The sequence below is a fragment of the Hipposideros armiger genome, unplaced genomic scaffold, assembly GCF_001890085.2.
Source record: "Hipposideros armiger isolate ML-2016 unplaced genomic scaffold, ASM189008v1 scaffold_85, whole genome shotgun sequence".
NCBI lineage: Eukaryota > Metazoa > Chordata > Mammalia > Chiroptera > Hipposideridae > Hipposideros > Hipposideros armiger.
This window is the reverse complement of record NW_017731435.1, coordinates 447,735-473,860: the sequence shown is the minus strand read 5'-3', so window position 1 is coordinate 473,860 and position 26,126 is coordinate 447,735. Positions and strand designations below refer to the sequence as shown.

Genomic DNA, 26,126 nt, shown 5'->3' with positions numbered 1-26,126 from the left:
CTGGCCGTGGAGCTGGGGGCTGCCCACCGCCCACCACGTTCCCTCCTGAAGGACCCAGGGCCTGCCCAGCCCCCCGTCTCCCGTGGGGACGTCCCTCTCACATGCAACAACCACAGCCTCTTGCTCTGCCTGCACCTGCAAAGCTCCGGGCCCTCCTGTCTGAGGCCCGGGGTCGGCCGTGCTGCCTGGCCACCGGTGCGGCCGCCCCTGCGCCCCGTGCCCAGCAGCACCCTACCACACACAGGCCACTCTCCTCATGGCCATTGGTCCCACTCAGGCACTCTGTGTGAGTGACAGCTGTTGGCCCTTGGACTGGGACCTGGAAAACCTTTTCTGCAAAGGGCCTTTTTCTCTGTTTATTTTTTCTCAGTTTTATTTTACAGATTTAAAATGTCAAAAGCACCTCAGCTCATGGGCTATGGGCCGCATGTGTCATGGGCCCGGGTTTGCTGACCCCCGCCAGCTGTAAGCTCTGCTCCGGCCTGGGCCTGGACCCACGTGGCCGCTCACGGCAGCCGGGGGAGAGGACCTGATGCCACCAAGTGGAACCATCTGCGTAGAATGAGCGAGCCGCTCCCCTCCTCAACCCTTCAGGGCCGGGTAACCCCTGTGCTCCATGGGCCCAGTAGGTGCGGAGAGCCCGTTTGTTTACTGGGCAAAATGAACAGGAAAGCAGGCTTTTCTCTCCCCGTTTAGTGGGCGAGAGCAGCTAAGTAGGCCGGACATTCACTCAGCGCCACAGTCACTACTGCAGAATTCAGTGTTCACTTAAAAATAACTAACCCATCATGGCCAACACAGGCCTTCATGTCATGGCTGGTTCTGCACCTGGCATCTCCTGGGCGTCCCACAGGGACGCTGTCTCGTTCACACACAGCGAGACAGTGAGGCGTGTCCCCGACACCCTGACAGGTTTCCTACAGTCAGCGGTCACAGCTTTCCCTCTGAGCAGAGAAAGGCCTCCCTCGTGCCTCACTTGTACCAGGGATGAAAAAGACTGTCATGAACCACCGTCTGAGCTCGACACGTACAGGCTGGTCTTGTCACTTCTCACAGGGACTAGCAACGTGGCTCCTGGTGTGGGCACGCCCCCGGCCTGTTCGCAGAACTCCCACAGCCAAGACACAAAGCCCACGCTCTCCACGCCCAGCTGTGCCCCCGGGCACAGGACACCCGGACCGGTCAGCACCCGCGGCGGCCGCCTACCTATAGACGTCCCACTCCGAGTTCTCCTCTGGGGACTCGGGCATGTAGCCGGCCGAGTGCTGGCTCAAGTCCTCAGGGGGGTTAGGACGGTCATTTAGCTGTACACCTTCTGACTTCAGCAAGTGGACGGTAGCCTGCAAAGGATGTGTGTGGCCAGACAGGTCACAGGTGCATGGACGTAGTGCCAGCCACACAGTGGGGAGACCCTGAGAGGAGCCCAAGGCCCCTGCAACCTCAGGTGTCATCCCCTTGGTGACACTGGCTCCCCTCCCCACGTAAGTCACTTCGCCAGTAAATAAATACTCCGTGTTTTCAGAGAGGGCTCCTTTTGAGAGCAGCCCAGGTCATGACCACAGCTCAGCAGACATAACTTGAGCATCAGCACGTGCCCAGCCAGCATCCATGTCCCTGTCACATAAATGCACATGGAAACACTATGGCTGCTGGCATCATGGGATGCAGGCTTCGGGGACTGGTGAGCAGCCTTACCACCTGTCTCCCTAGCTTGACACCGGTTCTGCCATCGGCTGCTGGGTCCCTGAGGACAGGGCTCTGCTCAGGTTGTCACCGTGTCCCCAGCTCACAGCAGAGGCCTGACACTTGGGAGGTGCTCAGGAGACCCTTACTGAATGAATCAGTGAGTGCTCGGGCCAGGTTACCCTGCCGACTCCCAAAAATACAACAGAAAGTGGATGCAAAAATTCCGAGTTACAAAATGTCACCAAATGTCACCACCGACATAAGCGTGGGTGCCGTGGCTGAGGCTCAGCCTGGGTCCCAGCGTGCAAGCTGGGGCAGCAGTGAGCCCCGGGAGAGGCCTGGCGGGCTGGTCCCCAGAAGCACTCGGCCCGACTGTGACCACGTCGGGTCACAAGTGCCACTTCTCTGCCGCACCTTGTTCACAGTGGTTTTGATGTCAGGCAGCATGTGAACAAGTGCTGGACCATCACCGCAGCTCTTACGTCACCCGAGAAGCTAACTCTAAGGGAAAATGTATGTCACACCTCACACTACATTTTGGTTTAGATTTTTCTCCTAGAAAATCTCCCAAGAGCCCAGGAAATGCTCCGTAACCCGCAGTCCTATTTCAGGAGCAGGGGTGGGGCACTGCGGTAAATGCAGGCAGTGCCCCCCGCCCACGCAGGGCTGACCGCTGAGTGCAGGACGCACCTCGGCGCTGATGAAGCCCACCTCCGCGAGTTTCCGCAGCAGCGCCGGGGGCAGCGGCTGCTGTAGCAGACCCTCCGGCTGGCCCGTGGCGTCCTTGTCTCGCCTCTTCCTTCCTGGGGAAACAGCCGCTTCAGATGAGGCCTCAGGAAACAGCCCAGGACCCCTGGCCCACCCGCCCGCCAGAGCCCCTGCCCAGGTCCAGGGACCGTGGGGGTCTCTGTGGGGGGCACCAGGCCCAGGAGGGCGTGGAAGAAACCTCCCCAAGGGTGTGGGGACCCCGTAGAGTGGCAAACGTGTCCCCGTCTCCAGCTGATGCTCCCCACAGCATATTCTGGGTTTTGCTCATGGAGTTCGGCTCGCCAAGCCTGCCACACCCACATCCAGGCCTTCTCGGTCCTTGCGCACGTCCTTGTCCCCCAAGGACCTGCACCTAGGACTCGTCCCCAAGCCCAGCGCTGATGGAGGGAGCCTGTCCCTTGCCCATGCCCCCGAGAAACATGCCTGCACCCACACCGCTGGTGTCAGCCTCTGCCCTCAGGCTCCCAGCACGGTGGCCTGTTCTCTCGCCCATAGCAGGTCCCTTCCCCCTTCTGAGCCCCCTGACGACCCCAAAGAGACTGTGAAGGTCAAATGAGATGATGGCACAAGAAGCCAGCCTGGCACAGTGCCTGAAGCACAGAGGAGGCCCCGATCGGCAACACGATGACCACATGATCACCGTCACTCTCATTAGTGGCCATGTGGTCACTGTCACTTGTGTGGAGGCCATGTGGTCACCGTCACCTCATCATGGGCAGTCTCGGCAGTCAGCTGCAAACATCTGTAAAACACTGTCCCAGCTGAAGGCCCGCTGGACTCGCAGCCATGCGTGCCGACCGTCTCCCTCACTGCAGAACCCCGTCTGGCCGGCCCCTGCTCGGGGACCGCCTGCGGCCGAGTCGCTGGCCCTGGGCTCCACAGCCTGTGCGGCGCCGAGCTGGGTGCTGACGGGCTGGAGCCTCACGTGTACCTTTCTTCAACCGCAACGGCTTCTTCGTGTTGACTCTGTCGTACAGCAGACAGAAGCGGCTTGCTGCCCGGCACACGTCCCACACGCCTTGCTTCCGGGCGACCTTGGCGAGCTCTGCCCAAATCTGTATCCTGCTCACCAAAGACCAAAGGAAGGAAGATGAACACGGATGTAGCTGGTAAGTCAGAACCCCCGAGCTGCTGCTTGTGAGAAAAGGGCACGGGGTGCTACAGTTTCCAGGTCACAAAGAGCGACCTTGAGACGAAGGCCTGGGCGGGCAGCAGGCTGGTCCCCGGGCCCAGCGTGTGTCAGGCAGCCACTCCCCGTCACTGTCACGACTGAGAGGTGCCTGCCCGTGTCCTTCCCCGGGGGCAGGCCTCCCTGAGTCTGTTCCCAAATCAGCCGGTTCCCGTGACTGTGTCCTGGCCACACACAGGACCTGGCGCTGGGCGTCCTGCTGGAGTCAGGACAGTCTCCAGAGCGTGGACCCCGCGGGCCGGGGTTTGCTGTTTCACGGGCGATGGAGACATGGGTGAGCAGGCCTCACGGAGCCGTGCGCCTGCTCCTGCCGGCCTGAGCCCACACGTGGGACCCGAGCAGGTGGGCGCTCTTGCTCTGGGTGACAGAGCCGCCCGCCCTGCTGGCTGGGCTTTGCTTGGGGGCCCGGCGCCTCCGCCCCACCCACCTCTCCGTGTCATTCTCATTCCCCAAGCGCCGCAAGTGCCCGGCAGCCTTGTCCACGCTGATGGTGTGGTGACGCGCCTTCGCAAACAGGTAGCTGAAGCGGCCCCGGTTTTTCCCGGTGAAAACTGAGGACGAAAGGGAAGCGTGTGCCTGGAGGGAGCGCACCTCTGCTCCAGCGAACACACGTGTCCTCGGCGTACGGCCACCGAGTCACAGCAACCCCTGGGCTCTGGACTCCGACAGAGTGTCGAGTGGCCCTCGCTGGGGCGCTGGGGCCTTTCGATGGGAACGAGGCTTTCGTGTGTGGGAAGCCGCCAGGCCCTTGGGGGACGCTTGCTTCAGGGTCCCCCAGCCCCCCGTCCTCCCGTCCCCCACCCACGCAGGCCCTGCCCAACCCCGCTGTCCACGCCCAGGCCGGGCGTTTGACCTGCGCAGCACTGGAGGCTCCTCCTGCTGGCACACAAGCACCAACCCCAAGTGCCTGCGGGCCGCCTGGCACAGCGCCTGGGCCCACAGGGGCCTCCTGTCCCTGGCAGGTCGTGGGCCTGTGCTGCCACCAGGCCTGTCCCTCCGCCCTCTCAGCACAAGCCCCGCGGAAGGCCCCTCGCCCAGCAGCGCCCCCGTGTCCTCCTGTTACCAGCAGGCGGGAGCACACGCTGCGTGTGTGAAACACACGTGGAAGCGCCAGGCGTGTCTCGTGGGACTGCCGACACCCCAACTGCTCAGGGTGTGAGCACAGGCGGCCCAGCTGTGCCCAGACTGAACGACCACGGTAAGGTGACAGAGGGGGCCCGCAGTCGCCCAGCCACTCCGAGGGTCACGTCCCAGAGCTCCGCTGCCCACACAGCTCAGGCTGCGGTTGGGAGAACCGCGCCCACCTTTGGCCTCGTTCTCGCTGTCGAGCACGATCTGGAAGGTGTCGGGGGCCAGGGCCAGGCCCGCGTTCACCAGCAGCGCCCGCTTCTTCCGGACGCTGTCCTTGGGGACAGCTTTCTTGGCCTACGAAGGGAGAGAATGCACGGTGAGCCGGGTGTCGCTTCCCCTGAAGCGGCTCAGCGCTCATCTTTTCGGAGCGCTCCCGGCTTCCACGGAGGCGCCGTGCCAGCACCTGCTCGACAGCCATGATGGCCTTATCCTCGGCACGCTCGGGGCTCTGGTACAGCGAGGTGCAGAGACGCAGCCGGTTCAGGGCCGTGCCGAGCTCCTCCCGGTAGAGGCCGCGGCCGTCCAGCAGCATGGCCTTGCGCAGGTGCTCCACGGCCAGCTCCAGCCGGTCCTCGTCCTCATCGATGTGCGCCAGCTCCATATGCACCTGGCAGCGCAGCAGCACCAGGAGGCTGGGGGCCAAGCGCAGCGTTACGGGCTGGCCGGCACCCCTGGCCTTCGCGCCCTTCATGTCCCGCCCTGGCTCTGTGAGGACACACACGGGGACACAGGGAGCTCCCGCAGGCCGCAGAGAGCTAAGCCCAGATGGCAGCAGCTGCCGAGGCCTGGGCTCCAGGGCTGAGAAGCAGCAGGTCGGCAACCGTGGTCCTGGCTAGCGTGAGCTGCCGAGAGAGGGCAGCACACAACACAGGGGCCGCCACCCCGTCCGTCGGCGCCATCTCACCCCAGCACCCCTGGGAGGCTCTCGGCGTCGCCACCAAGTGAGTTTAGACAAGGCGCTGCTCCCCTTGCGGACAACGTGGAGCCCCAGCTCTGCCCTCCGGTCCTGTGGCCGAGGCCCACACGCCCTGCCTCGTGTCGGCTCCTGGTGCCGCCTGAGCTGGGGCCACAGGAGGCTGGGCAGAGCTGGACACAGTGTCTCAGCAGGAAAACAGCGTCCTCAGGACTTTTGCCATGGACAGCACACGAGACCCAGGGTCACGGCCCCCCTGGACACAAGCGTTAGTAACCCCACAATCTGGGTGAATAAAAGTTCTAAGAGGGGCCGGCCGAGTGGCTCAGTTGGTTAAGAGCTCGCTCAAAGGTTTGAGCTCTGAGCAACAGCAGTTCGAGTCTGGCCCGAGCTGAGTTGCCGCTGAGCTGCCAACAGGTGGCAGGATGGCTCAGCTAAAACAAAACAAAACAAAACAACAAACAAAAAAGTTCTCAGGATGGTGCCAGGTGGGACGGGGCTGACAGGCACGTCACTTCGTAGGCATGTAATGTCTAACCACTGTGCTGTATGCCTGAAACTAACATAATAGTGAACATTAACTGTAATTGAATAAAAACGAAGAAAAAGCTGTACCAGACCCATGAAGCGACTCAGCAAGACACAGGCGTACATGTCACAGCACATGCTTGTCACTTAGGACAGGAGATAGAGGGGGGCCCGGGCCCAGGAGCCGGGCATCGTGGGCAGGAGGGGGCACCGCCCAGCGTCCTGGGTGTGCCAAAGGTGAGGTCTGTGCTGCCCGTCAGGGAACCAGGTTCCAGAGCCTCTGCCTGGCAGTCCAGGCTACAGCCAGGCACGGGCCACTTCCCCTGACCTGGGACAGGGGAGAGGAGCCAGCAGGACGCCAGTGGGCCAGCCGAGCCCGGAGTCCCCTAACACGGGAGTCCCGACGGATGGACACCAGGAGCCAGCCGGGCAGGACAGCCCGTCTCAGGAGCCACCTGGCGATCGCGGGCTGCAGGACAGCAAGCGATGACGGCAGTGAGCAGAGAAGATGCAAACAGGAGAATCTGTGCCCACCAAAGCAGGGTGGACGGGACCCGCAGAAACGGGTCGGGGTGAGTGGCCTCGGAGTCACTCTGCTCCAGCTGCGTGTGATGAAGCACCTGCCCCGCACGCCGACCATAAAGCTGAACCGAGGACTTGCGGGCGCCGATCGGGCACCGCTCCTGGAGAAGGGCGCGCAGGACCGAGACCGTGTTTGCCGGCTCGGCCTGGGGACAGCTTCCCGCGGCACACGGGGCGGAGCACAGGCCCACTGTGCCAACGAGCTGCAGGCCCAGCTGGGGGGCGGCGGGGGCAGGTGTCAAGCGTGCAGATAGACCCTTTAAGGCAGATACTACAATACAAATATAATCACGGTAAATAGCTGAAGGAAAACAACACTGAGAGAACAGAAAGTCATACTGGACAAGTACAAACGGCAAAAAATGGAAACACTGGGACTCAAAACGCCAATAACTGACATGACAGATTCCTGGTTGAGTTTAACAGCAGATTGGAGAAGGGAGGAAAAGCCAGTAAACCTGAAAACAATCAATACAAACGATCTAATCAGAGAACAGATTGAAAAAGGGTTTTAAAATGAGCAGAGCCTTGGGCCTGCGGGACGATCCTCGGTGGGTGTTACGGGACGTGAAGCTGGGACGCAAAGAGCGAGGATCGGTATTTGAAGAAATAAGAGCCAATCATGTCCCAAATCTGATGAAATCGCCATCTCACACATCTGGTGTCTCAGCTGACCCCGCGCAAGGCTGTTTCAAAGGCTCTGAGAAAAACCATAACCAAAATCAAGAGTCAGAGAGCAACTCGGGAGCGGAGAGGCTGGGAAAGACGGGCTGCGTTCAGGAGACACTTCGAGTACCTCCTGACGCGCCGTCAGAAACGAGGAGCCAGAGAAAAGAAAACCAGCCTCCAGGGTGTTGAAAGAAGGACCTCGCCTGAACCCAATAACCAGAGGAAACCGTCCTCAAAGCTGAGGCTGAGGCGGAGTCATTCTCAGAGCAACAGAAGCAGAAGAATTCACCGCTGACGGTCGTGCATTACAAGAAAAAATAAAGGGAGTTCTTCAGGCTGAACCGATAGAAGAGGAGCCAGCGGGACCGGCAGAGAAGGGCACACAAGGTCACTGGTTTTCTCCAGAATTTCCCTTAAAAACCACCAGATGTTCAAAGCAAACTAACAATGTCAGATGAGGTTTGTAACATATTTTGAAGCCAAAGATATGACACTAGCTCAGAGAAAGTGGCGGTGAATGCTGTGTAACGTTAGGCGGCTTTCACCTCGGCAGTGGCGGTGGCACTGCACGGGCCTTCCACGCCCTCAGGCGGGCGCGCTGCCAGCCTTACAGCAGCCCCTCCCACCACGAGGTGCAGCTCAGGAACAAGGGGGCCGGTCCCGGAAATCAGAACACGGAAGGGCAGGCAGAACAGGGAGGCACGAACGGAAACACATGATGACATCCTAGAGCAGTTCAGAATTACACAAACACAGACAAAGCGCTGCAATTAAGAGACAGCGATTACCACACTCGATAAAGGAAGACGCGGCTTTCCAAGCTGCGTCACACCTGAGAGATGCACGGAGGAGGCAGGCGGGGTGAGGAGGGGGCTGGGGAGGCTGCAAGCTCCAAACGCAGGAGCCGTCAGGACGAGGGAGTCACCCAGACGACAGCCACCCATGTGTGTGCGACACGGTGTCTGGGAACAGGGCAGCGCTGAGAGCCACAGGGCGTCGGAGACGCTGCCCACCGAGCTGGGGCTCACACGCCTCTCTCGGGAATGGCTGGAAGCAGCAGACGAGAACTCGGAGCCAGAAGACCTGAGCACAGGGCAGCAAAGGTGGGGACACTGACATGAGCCACCGAGACGCCTTCGAGAGGGACGGTGGCCTCCTGACCTGCAGGGAGTAGGTCGTCAGCTTGAAAACCTTCCCAAAGAAGCGACCGCACAGCACAGCCCCAGGCCCCGAGGCGCTCACTGGGCCCTACAGAGCCCTTGAGGAAGAAAACGCCAATTTACAGAAAGTCCTTCAGCCATGGAGAAAACACTTCCTGAGTTCCCAGCCCGGTTTATAAAGTCAGCGTGATGGTGACGGCAAGCCCGACAGGCATCACAAAGCAAGAGGCTCGCAGGCCCTCGCCCCCAGGGACACGGGCACAGAGCTCGGACCCAGGAGAGACGGCGGGCTCAGGGCGAGCAGAGGACGCGGGCACAGCTCGCTCCGTGCCACTCGCATTAAACAAGAGGAAAGCCACATGGCCGTTCCGGAAGGTGCAGAAGAAACATTCAACACCCATCGTGACTGACACACAGCTCAGCAAACCAGGCGTTTAAAATGCGCGCTTTCTCTTCTATGCATTTGTATCTCCACAGAGTCAACTAGGAAAAGAACCATCGAGAAAAAGAAGGCAACCAGAAGAAATTATTTTTTAAAATCAGGCAACTATGAAAATAAAATACAAGGATATTTTTGTGAATGAGAAATAAAGTCACTAAAATAAAAAAGATGGACTCAAAAGCAGAATTAGAGAATCTGTAAGTAAAAGAGAACTGATGGGAGGGGACAGAACATGAAGACAGAGGGACAGGGACGTGAGGGCCTTACAGCCTCACCCAAGAAGCCCCGTCACACATTCCAGCGGGATTCCAGGAGAAACTGTTCACACAGATGACATGGACGGACGGACGGAGGAGGGGAAGAGCGCCCCATGCCGAGCCGGAAATGAGCAGAACTGGGCTCCGAGCTCTCCCCCTGCCTGTGAGCACCCAGACACCAGGTGAGTGGACGCTGGCTCACGGCCAGCTCTGGGCCACGCTTGGGCCGTGGCAGGTCCCTCCACAGGAGTCTCTGCAGCATGGGTGACACTGTGCTGGCACTGCCTTTCAGAGGGCTGACCTGAAGCTGGCCGTCTGTCTGTCCCCACGGGCTGGCAGGCCCAGCCTGGCCCTCAGCTGACAGGAGCAGCCTGACCCTCTCAGGGCAAACTGAAGGCGTTGTCGCCCAGCAGCCACTCAAGCCCTCTTTAAAGACAGGTGGGTTCACCTGCTTGCTTCACATTTGGGGAGATGTGTTGGATTTCACCCCGTCCCTGCCGTGGCCCACATGCCGCCCGTCTCTGACGGCACAGCCCAGGACACAGACGCACAGGCTACCTGTCCACTTTCTCCAGGATGTCCGCGATGTTGGTCAGCGGCTTCCGCAGGTGACGCCGCAGGTTGTGCTGCAGCAACGGGAGGCATAGGTTCCACTGGGTGGTGCTCACCACCTGGATGACCCGGGGGTCGCCCAGGCAGGCGGCTCGCTGGAGTGCGACGTCCAGTCTCTGCGTCATGCTCAGCTGCGTCTGCACAAGACAGTGAACAGCAGCTGGTGAGGCCGACGGGCTGCCTGCCCGGCCTGACCTGAGGCCACTGCGGGCCCCAGGCGGCCTCGAGCCTGGGAGGCCGGAGCGTCAGGGGGCAGGTGGGTCAGGGCCCATCCCAGACAGTCTGCGGACACGGCCTGGGCGATCGTGTCTGGAGGGGACGGGTTCCCTTAAAGACACTCCCTTAAAAGGCTCGGCATGGGCTGTGCACGTCTGGGACGTGCCTCTGTCTCCGAAACTGACTCAGTCGAGTCTGCTCACTTCTTGGTCTTGTGTATTTCTTGGGGTCCACGCCCCTGTTACGCATGTGACCCAAAGACCATCTCTTCCGGGCTGCTCCATGCGCCCTGCCCTCCCCAGCAGACAGGCTCTGGTCCCGGCATTTGGGGACCTGCACAGGCGGCCTCACGCTCCATGCCTGTCCCAGGGCCCTTGGCTCCCCTCACATTGCTTCTGGGTCCAGGATCCAGCCCAACCTTGAGATTCCCGACCCCGTGCCGCCCGGCTGCTGAGATGAGTGGCCAAGGCCACATGTGCTGACCCTGCGGCCTCTGAGGTGCACGGAGGGCGGAGGCAGAGGGACCGTCAACCCCCCTCGCGCAGGCATCATCACACACACAACCGCCTCTGTCGCGGTTTCACAATCAAACGTCGTGGCCCAGGGTTTTCCGTAAATCACCTTCAGACAACACCTGTCCAGTGCCTCCCAGGTGCCAGGCACCGCGTGTGGCAGGCCTCACGCGGTCATGCCCTCCTTCGAGTGGGGACAGCCACGCGAGCAAGCCCCACAGAAACGTGCATGCCCGCCCGGCGGCAACAAACGTGCACACAGAACCCGTGAGGGCATGTCCCCATCTCCGGGCAGAGTGTTCACAACGCAGACACCAGCTGGCTCCTCCCAGGCCAGGTGGGTGACGTGGGGCAGGGGCAGCCTGGTGCGTGGGGGCTGCCATGAGGGTTCCATGAGCTAATCCCGGGGAGGCCTGCCCCAGCCCCAAACCAATGCTAGCTGCCGTTGTTTCATTCAATTTTGTTCTTTTTAAACTGCAAAATTCTTATTAAAGAGCCATCTACAAGATCTCTGGGTCCCTTTTCTGGGCGGCTGCTGATCCGGTCCTGCTGCCACACACACTGGCCTGAGGGTGAGGCCGAGCTCACGTGGCCTCCGACACTGCCATCCACGCAGACGGCGGCAGCGCCAACAGGTCGCTAAAACAGCCGCCTCCTCTGTAACCACGGAGGGACGATTTCACACAAGCCTGTGGCTTCCACACGGGGCGAGGAGGAAAGTGACAGCAGCCGCTAGGAGCACAGCGCACACAGCCCCCCCTCCGTGGGAGCCCTCGGGGCCTGCCCACCCCACGCGCCCCAAGTCCCCACTGCCCCCCGTCCCTTGCAGGGGCCTCACCACCGCCCCGGAGCCCCTGGGGTTTCTAGGCCCAAGAAGGCGGACAGCCCTCGCTCGGACAGGGCGGCCTGCCTCCCTGGACGTGAGTCAGGATAGCAAGGAGCCCTCACAGGGACACGGTGGCCTTCACCACGGGCAAGTGTCGTCAGCGTGCGTGGGGGGTGGGGCGGGCAGCTCATCACAAGCCCCAGGCTGCATCCCGCCAGGCCCCAGCCGCTGGCCCAACACACCCACCAGGCCACGTGGCTCAGGGCTGCAGAGGGGGCTGGCAGCTCAGGTGCCACCCTGGCCCCTTGAAATGAAGTTCCTGCCGAGAGGCCGTTTCCCGGTGGGAAACCGAGGCACGGCCGGTTGGCCAAATGCCTGTCACATGGAAAACAGCAGCAGAGCCAGGGCGAGGCCAGCAGTGGGGTCCCCGCACGTCCCCCGCACCCTGACGTGTGGCACAGGCGTGGCTCTCCCACGGACAGGCCATCTGCGCCCAGCCTGCCCCGTGGACGCTCAGGGCTCACCTCCACGGCCGCTCGTGTGTAGGCTCTGACTTTCTTTTCCAGTCTCAGGGCTTCTAATTCACACTCCAGACATTCAATTCCAATCAGCGTCCCAGGGTCCTGCGACACAGCAGGTACAGACAGAGGCAACCTCACCTTCCTTAACGCCACTTTAATTGTAGTTAATGTACTAGGTAGAAATCCCACAAATAAAAATCATAAGGAAACACAAAAATATGTTTAAAAACTTAAAGTGTTTCCAAAAGATGCAAAGGTTTGAGAAAGCTAAAAACTCGCTTTTTCTTTTCAATAGAGGGGAAAAGCAGTTCGTGTCAGTGGACACTGAGTTCTTAGTAACGACACCAACGTCTCTGACTCAGTCAGGACAGCGGCTGCTGGGAGGAGGCAGAGCTGCAGGTGGCCAGGGAGGGGCGCTTCCCTGTTTACAAAGCTGCTCAGCTGTCTTCCAAAGGGGGGGCGCTGCCCCCCGCAGGGCGTGAGACCCGTTTCTCCACCTGGGATGGCTGGCCCTTCACCTAACGCCTCTGGCAGGTGTGCAGCTGTAAGGCGACGTAACAGAGGTCTCTGGGACGGTTCCGGGCACAGGGCTCCTAATCCCTTATACATCCTAAGGGACAGCAGCACTTTGGTTCTATTGAGGTGACCTGGATAGGTCCTGGGTGGCTTCTGGGGGCGCTGGGCCCCAGGAAGAACAGGCCATGGTCAGAAGCTGGACCTTTTCGGCTGGGGCAGTTCTCTGGAGAGGGAGAGGGGCTGGAAACGGAGCCAACGATCGCCCACGCCTACGTGACGGAGTCTCCGTGAAATCCCAATAGCACAGGGTTCGGGGAGCTTCCAGGCTGGTGGACACCCCACAGCGGGAGGGGACGTCCCCAGCTCCATGGGGACCCTCCCAGACCTGGCTATGGACTCCACACCTGGCTGCACACCTGTGTCCTTCAGCACGTCCTTCACGACCTAATCAACCAATAAATGTACGTGTTTCCTGAGTTCTCAGAGCCGCTCTAGCAAATTAATCAAACCCAAGAAGGGTGTCGTGGGAACCCCCAATCTGAAGCCAAGTCAGAGAAGCTGCGTGTAACCTGGGGACCTAAGATTTGCAAACAGCATCTAAGAGGGGGCAGTCGGGCCGAGCCCGTCACATTTGGGTCTGCCACTAAGTGCCTTAGTGTCAGAACTGAGCTAAACTGCAGGGCAACAGCTGGTGTCACGGAATCGCTTGGTGCGGGGGAAACATCCCCACCTTTGGTGACCAGAAATGTCAAGAAGTGAAGTGTTTTGTGTGAAAACAAGGGAGCAAAACACACAGGAGGGGGAACGGAGGTTTTCCCAAACAGCCCCGAACATCGTAACTCGTGAGGCTCAGAGCCTTTCTGTGCGACGTCCATGCACCTTCAGTGAGGAAGGGTCTGTTCAGATCTTTTGCATTTTTTTAGCTTGTTCGTTTTCTTGAGTGTTTACAGTTCTTATATATTCTGGATACAGGCCTTTATCAGATGGAAGATTTGAAAACGTTTCTCTAAGCGTCTGACTTGTATTTTCATTTTCTTAACAGCATCATTCAAAGGCCAGAAGTTCTTCACTTAATAAAGTTTAATTTCCCAATTTCTTCTCACAGGCTGTGTTTCTGATACCCTAAGAATTCTTTGTCTGACCCAGGGCCACAGAGATTTTCTTATGCTTTTTTCTAGACGTATCATGGTTTTAATACTTACATTTAGGTCTATGATGAATTTTGAGTTAATTTCTGCATGTGGTGTGAGGGATGGTCAATGTTCATTTTTTTACATGTGGTTATTCGATTGTTCCAGCACCGTTTTTTTTAAAGGCTATCTTTTATCCACTGAATGCCTCTGCACCTTGGTCAAAAAGCACCTGACCATGTGCTTGTGCGTCCGCGCAGCAGGTCTGCACGGCTCCTTCGTGCCAACACAGCTCTGTGCTACCCGCTGTGCTTGAGGCACCGCGCGTCAGGCGGTGGCGACCCCAACACTGCTCTGCCTTCTCGGGCTGCTTTTAGCTGCTCTGGGCCCCTTGATTTCCTATAATTTTATAGCCAGTCAATTTCTGAAACACTTCTGCTGGATTTGGGTAGGGTCGCTTTTAATCTATTCTTCAATCTGGAGAAAATTGACATCTTATTACAACTGAGTCTTTTGACCCATGTATTGTGTTTTCTTAAACAGCCAGTTATTTTTGAAGAGGCTAAAATATTCGCTGTGCCTCTTCTGTCCAGCCATGCATTCCGTCCCGGGCTTCGTGTAGGTCCAGGTTCCCACATTGGGTGCTGTCTTCTTTCTGCCTCAAGAACTTACTTTAAAATTTCTGGTGGTGTTAGTCAGGCTCTTTCAGATTTTGTATGTTTTAATTAATTTTTATTTTGCCTCTGATTTTAGAAGACATTTTTCTGAGGACAGATTTTTAGGTGGACAGTTTTTAGTTCAGTACTTTAGAGGAGTTGACCTTAGGTCTTTGGACTTTTCTTGTTTCCAACAAAAAGCTGTTGTGCTGACTTTTGCTCCTCTTTATGTCCATCAGATTGTGAGCCATTATTTCTAAAAATATTTTTTCGGTTCCTCCATCCTCTTTTCTCCCTCAAGGACTCCAATTATGTACCCGCCCGTCTGCCTGAAGCTGTCGCATGACTCATGATGCACTGTGTTTTCTTTCCTGTTTCATTTTGGATAACTACATTACTGTATCTTCAAAAGTTGGCTAGTCTTTTCTTCTGAAATGTCTACTCCGCTTTGTTTTTATTTACATTTTTATTGAAGTATATAACTGACAAATAATTGTATCTATTTAAAGTATAAATGTGACGGTTTGATATATGTCTACATTGTGAAATGATTGCCATAGTCAAATAATTAACACATCTGCCACCTCAACTACTTATTTTTTTCTTTTTGGTGAAAATGCCGTCCTAGCTACTTTCAAGGACACAGCACAGCACTGCCAGCTAGTCAGCAGGCCACGCGTGGCTCTCGGAAACTGCGCCTCTCACAAGGCAAGCCGGCCCCTCACAGCACCCACTTCCTGCAGCCCGGCCTGTGTCACTGTCTGACGTCTCTCACTCAGCATATGCACCCAGCTTCTTCAGGCATCCCTCGTCAGCGTGCATTGGGCTGCTGCGAACCACGCTGCAGTGAACACAGGGTGCAGGCATCTCGGAGACCTGATTTCACTGCTGTCGGAGTGTTCCCCCAAGTGGAACTGCTGGACCATACGGTGGTTCTGTTCAGTGTTTTGAGGAGCTTCCCTGCTGTTTTCCATAAGGCTGCACCCATTCACACTCCCACCAGCAGCACGCAAGGGTCCCTTCTCCGCAGCCCTGGTATCGGGGTGAGGTGAGCCAAGGCCAGTTATCGCTTCCTTTTGATACGAGCCCTTCTGACAGGTGGGAGGCGACAGGTCCTGATGAGCAGTGACGCTGAGCACCTCTTCATGTACCTGTCGGTCACACGAGTATCTTCCTTGGGAAATGTCTACTCAGGTCTTTAGCTCATTTTGTTCACTGGGTTATTTGGGTGTTTTGTTACTGAATTATGAGTTCCTTATATTTTCTAGATCGTAACCCCTTGTCAGGTATCGAGCTGCCTTGCAAATGTTTCCCTCCGATGCCACAGGCTGCCTTTCCATCATGTTGATTCCTTTGCTGTGCAGACTTTTTAGTTTGAAGTCCTACTTGTTTACTTTTGTTGTCATAGTCAAAAAAACCACTGCCAAGACCAATGTCAAGCTCTCCCCGCTGTGTTCTTTCCTTATAGAGTTTTATAGTTTCCTGTCTTCAAGTCTCTAAACCATCACGAGAGCCTTTTTCCACCTGGTGTAAGGTGGGGGGTCCAGTTTCATTCATCTGCAGGTCGACATCCAGTCTCCCCAACACCATTTGTTGAAGAGACGACCCTTTCCCCGTCGTGTGTTCTTGGCTCCCTTGTCAAAGGTTAGTTAACACATGTGAGCGTTTACATCCAGGCTCTCGGTTCTGCTCCGCTGGTGTCCGTGTCACGGTTCTGCCAGCACCATTATGTTGTCATCGCTGCGGCTTTGTAGTGTTGTTGGGGAAAAAGGACATGTGCTGTCTGCAGCTTTGTTCCTTCTCAAGAGTGCTTTAGCTCTTCCATGGTTCATACATATTTTGGGGTTTTCTTCTATTTCTGTGAGAAATGTCACTGGAATTTGGATTGGCATTATATCTTGTTTGGGGTAGTACGGACATCTAAAAATTTTTGATGCTTCCAATCCGAAAACATGGGATATCTTTCCATTTCTTAGTGTCTTCTTCAGCTTCTTTCATTGATGTCTTACCGTTTTCAGCATACAGGTCACTCACTTCCTTGGTTCAATTTATTTCTAAGTATTTTTGTTGTTTCTGATGCTCCTGTAAATGGGGCTGCTTTCTTCATTTCTCTTTCAGATAGCTTGTTAGTGTACAAAAAACACCACCAATTTTTGGATGTTGATTTTGAATCTTGAATTCACTCATTAGTTCTAACAGTTTCTAGTGGAGTTGTAGGGCTTTGTGTATGTTGCTGCATTGGGTGACACGCTCTGTAAATGTCCGTGAGGTCCGCTTAGTCTAATGTGTGCTCAAGCCCAGTGAATCCTCGCTGGTTTTCTGTCTGGATGGCCTGGCCATGCTCAAAGTGGGAACTGAAGATCCTACTTTTACTGCATTGCTGCCTATTTCTGCTTTCAGATCTGTTAATATTTGCTTAATATACTTCAGTGCTCCAATGTTGGGTGTGTATATTCATACAGTTGTTATAGTCTCCTGATGAATCTGCCCGTTTATCATCAGTTTTTCACTTAATGTCTGTGTTACCAGAAAATGGGAATGGGGCCCATAGAGAACTCTGCAAGTGCTTCAAACAGAGGCCCCTCCTGCTGTTTTCACCACCTGTGCTTCCTGGCCACCTGCACCTGCAGCCCGGCCCCACTCCCCACTCACAGGCACAGTCCTGTCAAGTACCACCTGATTGTCAAGATCCAAGTTAAGCTGTTGCCTTTTCTGGAGTCATTTCCAGATCAACATAACTATGAACATGACCGATGTGCGTTCCCTTTTGCTAAATTGTACTTCTCACTGTCCGCGCCCATAATGGGCATAATCCTAGAACTTTATTTGGTGGGAAACACCTGAGGGTCAGCTGGTATCTGACACTCACAGGTAACTTGGGACTAAACACAGCAGGACTCAGTGAAGGCGGAGAGAAGTGACCCTCCAGCCGATGGCCAGGCCATCCGAGCAAACCCTTCCTCCAGCCCACTCACCCCTGCGAGCAGCAGCTCTCGTAACAGCATCTGCTTGGTAGCATGTGCTATGCTCGTAACTGGCAGTGCTGGCTGCTAAGACAGGCCTTTGCTCTGGGGAAGAGACCTTTCACAGCTTCTTAAGTAAAACACAAATAAACCTGCAGCATGCATTCTTATCAACTTTTGGAGGGAATGTGAAATTTCTTTGGAGGGCAATACTGTAGTGTGCATTTTAAAGTCTTAAAAGTGACAATGCCCGGTAATTTCACGACAATGAACTTATTTGAGGGGAAAGTCCTAAATGCACATAAAAGCTTTAGGCACAAAATGTTATTGCAGCCCTTTGTAATAAGCAAAAGAATAATAGCATTTAAATGTCCAATAACAGGGCTGGAGAGTAAGTTACGGATCATGAATATTATGAAATATTGTGTAGCCCTTAAAGCGAGTTGTATAAACAGCTGGTGGCAACACGGGTCAGTGCCTGTGACAACAGGAAAAGGGAAAAGAGCAGAGTGCAAACCTCACGTCCCACTGTGGGGAACGCACATGGAAAAAATGGGAAGGAAACGTGCTAACGATACAGATTTGGGCCCTCCTGGGGCGGGGGGGGGGGTTCCAATCCCTCTTCCTTTCTTTTCCCTTTATGTACAGATGACCTTGAGCAGGGGCCGGACACCGACAGCCACTGACCACTTACTTTGCTGTCAATTTTCTTCAAGTCTGAGAGGCAGCTGGAGGAGACCTCCTCACATTTCAAGGTCAAAGAAAGATGAGCTAATTCGAAAAGCAAAAGGATTCTGCAAACAAAAAAGCAAAGCAGTAATGGATGAGTAGGGGTGATGGGAAGATGCACCTGTGTGGCAGAATAAACATTCGGTCAGCATTCAACCAGAGGCAGGAAATCAGAATAAAACAAGTCACAGTCCTGTGGTGACGGCCCCCAAGTCCAGCCTCCGGGCCCTGACACCAGATGTGGAGGGACACACAGCTGCGGCCGCTGGGCAGCCGCTCCTCCTCCTCTGCCCTCAGGGCGGGCCAATGGCGGTCTGGGGGAGCAGGGCACGGCCCCCCCTGCACAGCAGCTCAGGGAGTGGGTGAGCTGCATTTCCTGACTCAAAGCCAGGTGACGAGCATCTGGGGACATCGTCACCAAGAGCACTCGCAGTCGCCAATCAGGGTCTTGGTAGAAACCGACAGGCTGATGCTAAAATGTGTGTGGAAACGCAAAGGCCCTCCGATGGCCCAGCGACTCGGAAAGAGAGCAAAGCGGAGTTCGGAGGACAGCTGCCAGGCATCGCGGAGCGCAGGGACCGAGGCAGTGTCCTGGGTAGGACGGGCCAGGGCGCGGCTCCACCACTGACACCTGGACCAGCTTGCTCTCCGGGACGGGGGACACCTGTCCTGGACACCACAGGGTGTTTAGCTGCAGCCCTGGCGCCCAGCCACTAGATGTCCCACTGGTGCCACTGGCATTGTTTCCAGGCACAGCAAATGCCCCCTGAGAGACAATCCACACCCCTTCTGCCTTTTCCTAAGTACCAGCCTTAACAGGAATGCAAATGGCCTGTGTGTTGTGTCACCACCTCCCCTCTCCCTGCCTGGGGAGGGACACGGTCCCGGGACTGCCCTCTGTCCCTGTCTCCCTCACCCCCCACCCACAAGCCCCAGGACCAACACGGCCCCGGTGGGTCGGGTCCCCCTTTCCCCCAACTCTCCCTGAGCTCCGACCACTCGGCCTCCTGTGCAGACGAGAAGGGAGAGCTGTGAAGGTACCAACTACCAACTTTCAGTCCTTTTTGGTTTACACTAACACAAAATTTTCCCACCCAGGGGTGTCAGGCGGGCCCCTCGCAGAGGGTCGGGCTGAGGTGGGGCGAGAGCCCACGGCAGGCATCTGAGCCTGTGTCCCCAGCAAGCAGAGGACACACCGTCTCTTCCAGGCCCAGGGAGCAGCCACCACATACTGACTGCACATGAAGCCACGAGGAAACTTAACTGTGCAAATCACAAGCTATTCTGTGTCCTGTTTGGCCAAAAAGCACAACACTACAAGTTCTGACAGAGGCGAGGCCACAGACACCGGAAGGCAGGGCCTCGGCGGGCACCTGGGCACAGGCTAGTTCCAGGGTGGGCGGCGGGGGCACCCCACATGCATGCTCTGTGCTCCCCTGACGTGAGACCCCCAGGGGGCTCCCAGCCGTGACAGGGGACACTGGAGGCCAGACTGAGCTTGGCCCGCTCTCAGGAAAATGCACGTGCCTATACGCGTTCATACCCCCAAAGCACGTCCTGACCTCCCAGAGGACCTGACAGCCCATATTAGAAACCTCGTCGTGGAAAAATACTTCGCGACGCAGAAAAATGTTCCCGATTTATGTGGGGGGAGCACGTGAAAGTCACGTGATGATAATTTTGGAAATACATTGATGCCATTTTCAAACTTTCTGTAATAGCTACATGTTGAATTAGAAATGAGCAAAACAATGATGACAGCCATTAAAAACATATGTATATATGCAACCCCTGGCCCGTGAAATCTGTAAAACTGAAGAGCGATGGAGGCCTCACACGTGAAGTGACAACATGTACACGAGGTGCCCTGGTGCGCCCTCCCCGCCAACCCAACTGCGGCCGTCTCACGGCGCCCGCGACCCTGGGTCCGGCGACAGCGCCTGTGCGACCCGCCTCCTTCGAGCGTCTGCTTCTAAGCACCAGGAGGCCTCCACGTTTAGCAGACGCCACGGCCCTCATTAGGTCGCCAACACGCCAGCTTCCCTGTGCTACGCGGCTTTGATGCAGCACGCGGCCCCGTGGAGAGGCTTGTCTAGCCACGACGTGAGCCTCGGAGGAGACCCCAGCCCCACCGACATGGTGAGGACGGCAGCTGTGCCGGGAGGCCATCCCAGACGCCAGGAGACCATGAGCGTCTGCCTGTTTCAGCGTCTGTCTGTACTCATCTGTCACACTAGATAATCAACACACCCCAGGTGAGTTTTCTCGGGCTGCTGGGACAAACTGCCACAAACTCTGTGGCTTAAAGTGACAGAAGCTTCGTCCCTCACAGTTCTGGAGGCCAGAGTCCCAGAATCTCGGTGTCTCGGGGCCGTGCTCCCTGTGAAGGTCCTGGCGAGGCAACACACAGGGCGTGCCAGCTTCAGCGTGTCCAGCGCCTCACGCCCGCCTCACAGCTGTTTCTCGGCCTCCGTCCTCGGGCGGCCTTCTCCGCGTGAGCTGCCTCTGTCTCCGACTCGCTCTCCTTAAAGGCCCAGCCTACTCCAGTCTGACCCGCTCTCACCCTGATGACACCCGCAAAGACCTATCCCCAAACGAGGTCACAGCTGGCCGGGCTTGACGGTGTCTTTTGGAGACACACTTCAACCCACTATTCCCCAAATCAACTTTTAACGACAAACCGGAAACCGTCCAAAACAACAGTTATAGGCAACGGCCCCATGTTGCCTGTGTCAGGAGTGCGGAGAAGCTGAGAGAATCACCGAGAGCTGACAAGACAAGTTGTCGGAAATGCAAGTGCAGGGTCCAGGCGCAGGCGGGCGCCCACATGCACACAGACAGCGCCAAAGCAATGCGGCCATGTCACCCACCGTCAACAGGTGCTTTTGTTCTTTCCCGTTCTTTTAGGTAAACACACACGAGGATGTGACAGCTGCTGGGCTGGAAGCAAACCCATCACATCTGTGGGAATAAACTAGGGGGACTTTCCAGGCTGCTCAGTCGGCATCTGGCTTATCCTCCCACTTGCAGGAATTCAACCCAGGGTTACCGTAAACTCCCAGCAGCGCTCAGAGGGCCCAAAATGCACGGAACTGAAAAGTTAAAATGCTCGGGGAGGAAAAACGTTTGTCTTCCACCCGCAGAAACGGCACAGCTACTCAGAAAGGGGTAAGATCTCGTAAGAGCCTGAAAAGGACTTCTGCCAGAATTAAATCTGATTCTTAAAGTACGATATGAAGTCACACGTCACAAGTGCTCCCCAGCAGCACAAAGCTCAGGACACACAGGACGACAGGAAAGATACGGACGCCCCCGTGGCCGGAGCTTGGCAGGGTGGTGACGGGCGCTTTTTACATTGTTCACATTTTTCTGACTTAGCAATTTTGTGCAGTGATTATGCAGCTGTGAAACTGGAAAAAATAGATGCTTACTTTTCCTCTCTGATGGAAGGGGAGAGCTGGTGATCGTGATAACCTAACTTCGCATACGTCTTCTTCAGAATTGTGTTGACGTCTTCAGGTAAATCATTTTTATCCAATTTTCTAGAATTAATTCAAACGTTAAATAACCAAAAACTCCTGTCAGGTTTATTCAAATTATCCTAAAATAAACTCTCAGTCTGTGAGCCTGTGTTTCCCCTCTGGACAGGGGCCTAAACTAAACCCCCACCTTCCTCCCCTCCGCTCCCCCAGGTGACTTTCCACACCCCCCTTTCTCCCTCGCTCCAGGGACAGGCTTTCTCCCTCCGTCGCTGAAAGTGAGAACACCCAGGACACTGCACGAGCCCCTCTGCCAGACCAGCTCCACACGCAGGGCCCGCCGCTCCGGGACCCTGGGCCCTGCCCACTCCCCACTCCAGGACCTGGGGCCACCGCCTCCCTCTGGACAGCTCCCCGTCCCCTCTCACTGGCCTCCTGGCTCCCTGTCCTCTCTGTCACTGGCCCCCCACCCTGTCCCCTCTCCCATGGAGACAGTCCCTTTTCCCCATCCGCGCTAACCCGTGCCATCAGGACCACTCTTGTTTGGCACCGTTTCACGGCCAAGTCTCAGGGTCACCTGGCACAGCCTGGTAGAAGCATCAGTAAGGCTGGTGCCTCCCCCCTAAACTCTCTCCACAGGGGACGGCCCGCCTGCTCAGCCCCCAGGCCCCGGCGCACAGCCACAGCCCCTGCAGGGGACACTGTAATGCTCAGCCCAGCAGCCGCCCGAACACTTACGCCTTCAGCACGTTCATGTGGAAAGTGACGGAAAGGCTAACGGAGGTTTTCTTTTCTGCCTGTAACTGAAGCGCGTCCATCAGTTCATGTTCCACCTGTTGTAAAATGGAACAGAATATCAGCTCAGGTTAAACCAATAATTAAGCGGAGCTGCAGAGACTGTGTTTGGCTGCTAATTTGCAAACACTCCTTTAACGTTCGTAATGAACAAGTATCTTTTCATTAATTATGGTCATTATTTAGCTTTTCATCTATAACTTGATTTCCTTTACACAAAAACTAATAGGTTAGGAATGCTCTTCAAAGTTGTCATGGTAACTAACTTTACACATTTTCTGTTTTTAATTCAGTGCTGCTCCAAAGGAAACATTCAGTCACCCTGAAGAACAAGCCCGTGTCCTGCTTTCTTCACGCACGTGGGTTTGGTCCCTCCGCAGGTGGACGTCATTGTCTGAGCGATGACCCTGACGAGACTGCCTCCTGCGGTTGGCGCCAACTCACCATGACGGCGAACACCTGACGGTACCGGTGGGGCACGTGGGCCTTTATGAAGGGTGCCGCCGTGGCACACAGCCTCGTGGCCTCGTCCCTTCTGCCAGCGTGGAGGTAGCAGTCCAGCAGCTCCCTGGGGGACAGAAACAGTGGACACTGAACCCTGGGGAAGGCCTGGCCTGCTGCCCACGTCTAATGAGCAGTGTTTACACGTCCCTTATTTTCATGTTTCAGAAACACACAGGCTGGGCCAGCTCCTTACCCCACGCCCGCCCGCCCGCAGGTTCCCCAGGGACATAACTACATGGGACGTTTAAAAACAAGCACGTTTACAACTCCTTTCTGTTAAAGACGCCCCAAGTGGCCACAGCAGGAGAGGAAAGCCTGTGGATTCCAGCTTCAGGACAGACCCTCTGAGTCCTCCGTGCAGACAGCTACTGGCCTGCACCCCATGCTCCGCAAACTCAGAAACATTCTGGCAGGCGTCATTCTGTGCACAGAGCAGGGACCACCTGCTGACGTCTGTCACTGTGGGTCTCAGGCCCTGGGCAGGGGGGGCAGGGATGTGCAGGGCGCCCGCTCTTCCGAGTTTTCTGCTAAAACGTCTCCTAAGGTAACAGCATACTGAACTAAGCTTTAAACCAGGAGCCAGGACTCTGACACGGGGCTCACACTTCCTGTGTTTTGAGTGGAAACAGCCACCTGTTGTGACGTCCATACGATCGGAACACTGTGACATCGTCCTCTACAGAGTCTACAAACATCTTTGGACAAGACACCAAAACCACGACTCTGACTCGAGCTGGACGCAGTGGCCCCGGCTGGCACTGGGAGGACGCGGCAGGGCCCCCCACTCACAGCATCAGCTCCGCCCGCCACTCCTTGTCCTCCTCCTCCGACTGATTTAACACGTTAACGATCTGGGCGAGGCTGGCGATCAGATGGTGAGAGTATCCAGGCTTGAGAAAAGGCCTCGCCATCTGCCAGTAGAGGACTGAGGCGTTGAACACCAGGAAGTGATACCTGCGGCACAAGGACGGGCAGTCGGAGAGCAGGCTGAGCCCAGCCCTCTTCGGGAGGCCCCTGTGCACAGCAGATGGCAGCAGCCCCATGAGACATACGGGCCACACTGCATGAGAACGCGCAGCGCCCTCAGGGGTCACCAGGGGTGCCCGTGCAGACGGCGCCCTGGCTCCAGCTGGACCACAGGCTTCGACCTCTTCACTTATTCAGTCACTCCACAAAGGGGCACCTCCCTATGAAGGGGTCACCGTGCAAGGCTCCCTTTGGCTCCCAAGGGACAGGCAAGAACAGGCAGGTGCAGGAGGAATCAAGGGAGGCTTTCTGGAGGAGGTGACACCCTGCTGAGACCCAGAAAGCACCAGCAATCGGCCCGGAGAGCGGTGCAGGGAAAGAGGGCTGGGTAGGTGGAGAGGACACAGCAGAACCTTCGGAGGTCTCTATGCCTGCAGAGGAAGTGCCCAGTGTGGAGAGAGGGGGTGGGCGCTCCTCGGAAGCTGGCCTTTTTCCTGACCGCTGCAGGGGGCCACCTGAGGAGGTGAGTATGGGGACACAAGGCTGGCTCGCCTCCGTCTCCAGGCCTCTCTGGGGGGGCTCTGCCTTGTAGGACCCCAGGTGCCTGGAGGGCTCTGTGCTGGCCGGCCATCAGCTGCTAATCACCACACCACCCAGGGCGCTGGCAGTGAGACAGGCTGCCGGTCCCTGCGTGGGTTTCCTCAGGGCCCCCTCCTCCTCCACCTGGCTGTGCCCAGGTCTATTTTTAAAGGTGGTCCTGAGAGTCCTCAAGGCTCCTGGACCCCCATCAGGCAGTCTGCAGCTACCCCGAGACCCCTGGCGTGCAGCAGCCCCTGGGCCCCTCCCCAAGGATGCCCACTGCTCTGGCTTCACGGCTCCAGAGCAAGGTCCCCTTGAAACACCCACTATCCTCAAGACCTCTGGCGTGCGGCCGCCGGCTTCCGTCTGTACAACCTCGCTGAGGGAGCGGCCGGGGGCTGGGCCTTGCATCCCAGCACCTATTACAGGGCCAGCCAGAGGAGGCTGCCAATCGACAATCGCAGGTCGTGGGGAGCGAGTGAGTGGACCCTGGACTTAAGCTGACATCACCCTTAAATGTGTCCTCTTTATTTTTTTATTTTTTTTATTTTTATTTTTTTTTAGCTGAGCCATCCTGCCACCTGTTGGCAGCTCAGTTCAGGCCATGAATCAAACCGGGGACCCTGTTGCTCAGAGCTCGCACTCTTGAGCGAGCTCTTAACCAACTGAGCCACTCGGCCGGCCCCAATGTGTCCTCTTTAAACAGGCTGTGCTGATAGCAGTTTGTGTGCAAACTTAAGGAAGCATTAGTGAAGTGGGAACAGTGCTGAACTTTCAGCCAAATCACCTCTGCACACCTGAGTCCATGGCCCAGGCGGTGGCCAGGGGGAGGACCGGCCAGCGGGGGCAGCACAGGGAGGGAACCATGCTGCTGAACCCTGAGGGGCCCCGGGGACGGGGAAGGCAGAGGCCCACAGAGGAAGCGGCCCAAGGTCACTGCAGGTCCCAGCAACCGCTGAAGAGAAGAGAGGCAGCCGCTAAGGGGACTGTGCTCGGCCTAGCTCTTCGGCAGGGACCTGCGTGCACAGAACACGGACGAGGACAGAGCCCCGCGGCGTGTGCAGGGACCGGCCGGCAGGCCCTGTTTGGGACGCGTCACAGCCCACGGGAGCAGCGGGCCCACGCCTACCTTGGCTCCCCTTTTGCGAAGTTGATCACCTTCATGTACTGAGTCACGCAATTTTCAAATTCCTCCTAAAACCACAAAAGAATCACAATCAGATCGAATTTGCCGCTGAAACCCCAAGCACTGCTCACAGCCACTTCCGTGGCCACGTGGCCTCGCTGGGCTCGGGCCTGGCAGCCTGCACGCACAGCGGGAGCTGCGGGGCTTCTCTGCCGGCTCAAGGGCAGCTGCTCTGGGTGTGACCGTGGCACGAGAGTGCAAAGGTCAAATGTCAGACCGGATGCAAGCCCAACGCCAGGGCTGAGGGAGACGGCCAGAAGTTCCACGTCACTGAACATGAACCTGGTCACATAACTCCCGATGAGAAACACTTTTGTGGAGGACAGCCCAGGGGATAGAGTCGATGGAACCGTAACAGCTGTAGACAATGTCAGACGGGTAGTAGACGGGGGGAGGTTACCTTTTTATGAGGGGGGTAAATATCTATTACATTGTTTTGTACACCTGAAACTAATAAAAAAAATTAAGAAGAAATGAAAAATACTTCTAGATCTGTCTAGCCTACACAACTTTGGAAGGGGGTGAAATAGTGTCAGCTGGGATACGAGACATGGAATTCTGAGGAGAACCAAGGCCACCTCAGCGAAAACCCTCTAGTGCAGCGGTTCTCA

The 26,126-nt window shown here is 56.6% G+C and overlaps 1 protein-coding gene across 1 annotated transcript in view; it reads right to left on the bottom strand.

Moving 5' to 3' along the window:
- Positions 1–25,793, bottom strand: part of CFAP46 (cilia and flagella associated protein 46) — a 100,026-nt gene extending 74,233 nt beyond the window's left edge. Inside the window, exons 1-15 of the mRNA XM_019644076.1 lie at positions 25,587–25,793; positions 25,459–25,523; positions 23,574–23,738; positions 22,725–22,848; positions 22,224–22,318; positions 21,438–21,548; positions 17,972–18,071; positions 12,016–12,114; positions 9,884–10,074; positions 5,178–5,406; positions 4,948–5,068; positions 4,071–4,194; positions 3,386–3,516; positions 2,377–2,489; positions 1,207–1,340 (exon numbers count right to left, since the gene is read on the bottom strand). Of these exons, the coding sequence (XP_019499621.1) occupies positions 1,207–1,340; positions 2,377–2,489; positions 3,386–3,516; positions 4,071–4,194; positions 4,948–5,068; positions 5,178–5,406; positions 9,884–10,074; positions 12,016–12,114; positions 17,972–18,071; positions 21,438–21,548; positions 22,224–22,318; positions 22,725–22,848; positions 23,574–23,738; positions 25,459–25,523; positions 25,587–25,793 (2,009 nt within the window). The remainder of the gene's footprint in view (positions 1–1,206; positions 1,341–2,376; positions 2,490–3,385; positions 3,517–4,070; positions 4,195–4,947; positions 5,069–5,177; positions 5,407–9,883; positions 10,075–12,015; positions 12,115–17,971; positions 18,072–21,437; positions 21,549–22,223; positions 22,319–22,724; positions 22,849–23,573; positions 23,739–25,458; positions 25,524–25,586) is intronic.
- Positions 25,794–26,126: the final 333 nt, after the last annotated feature.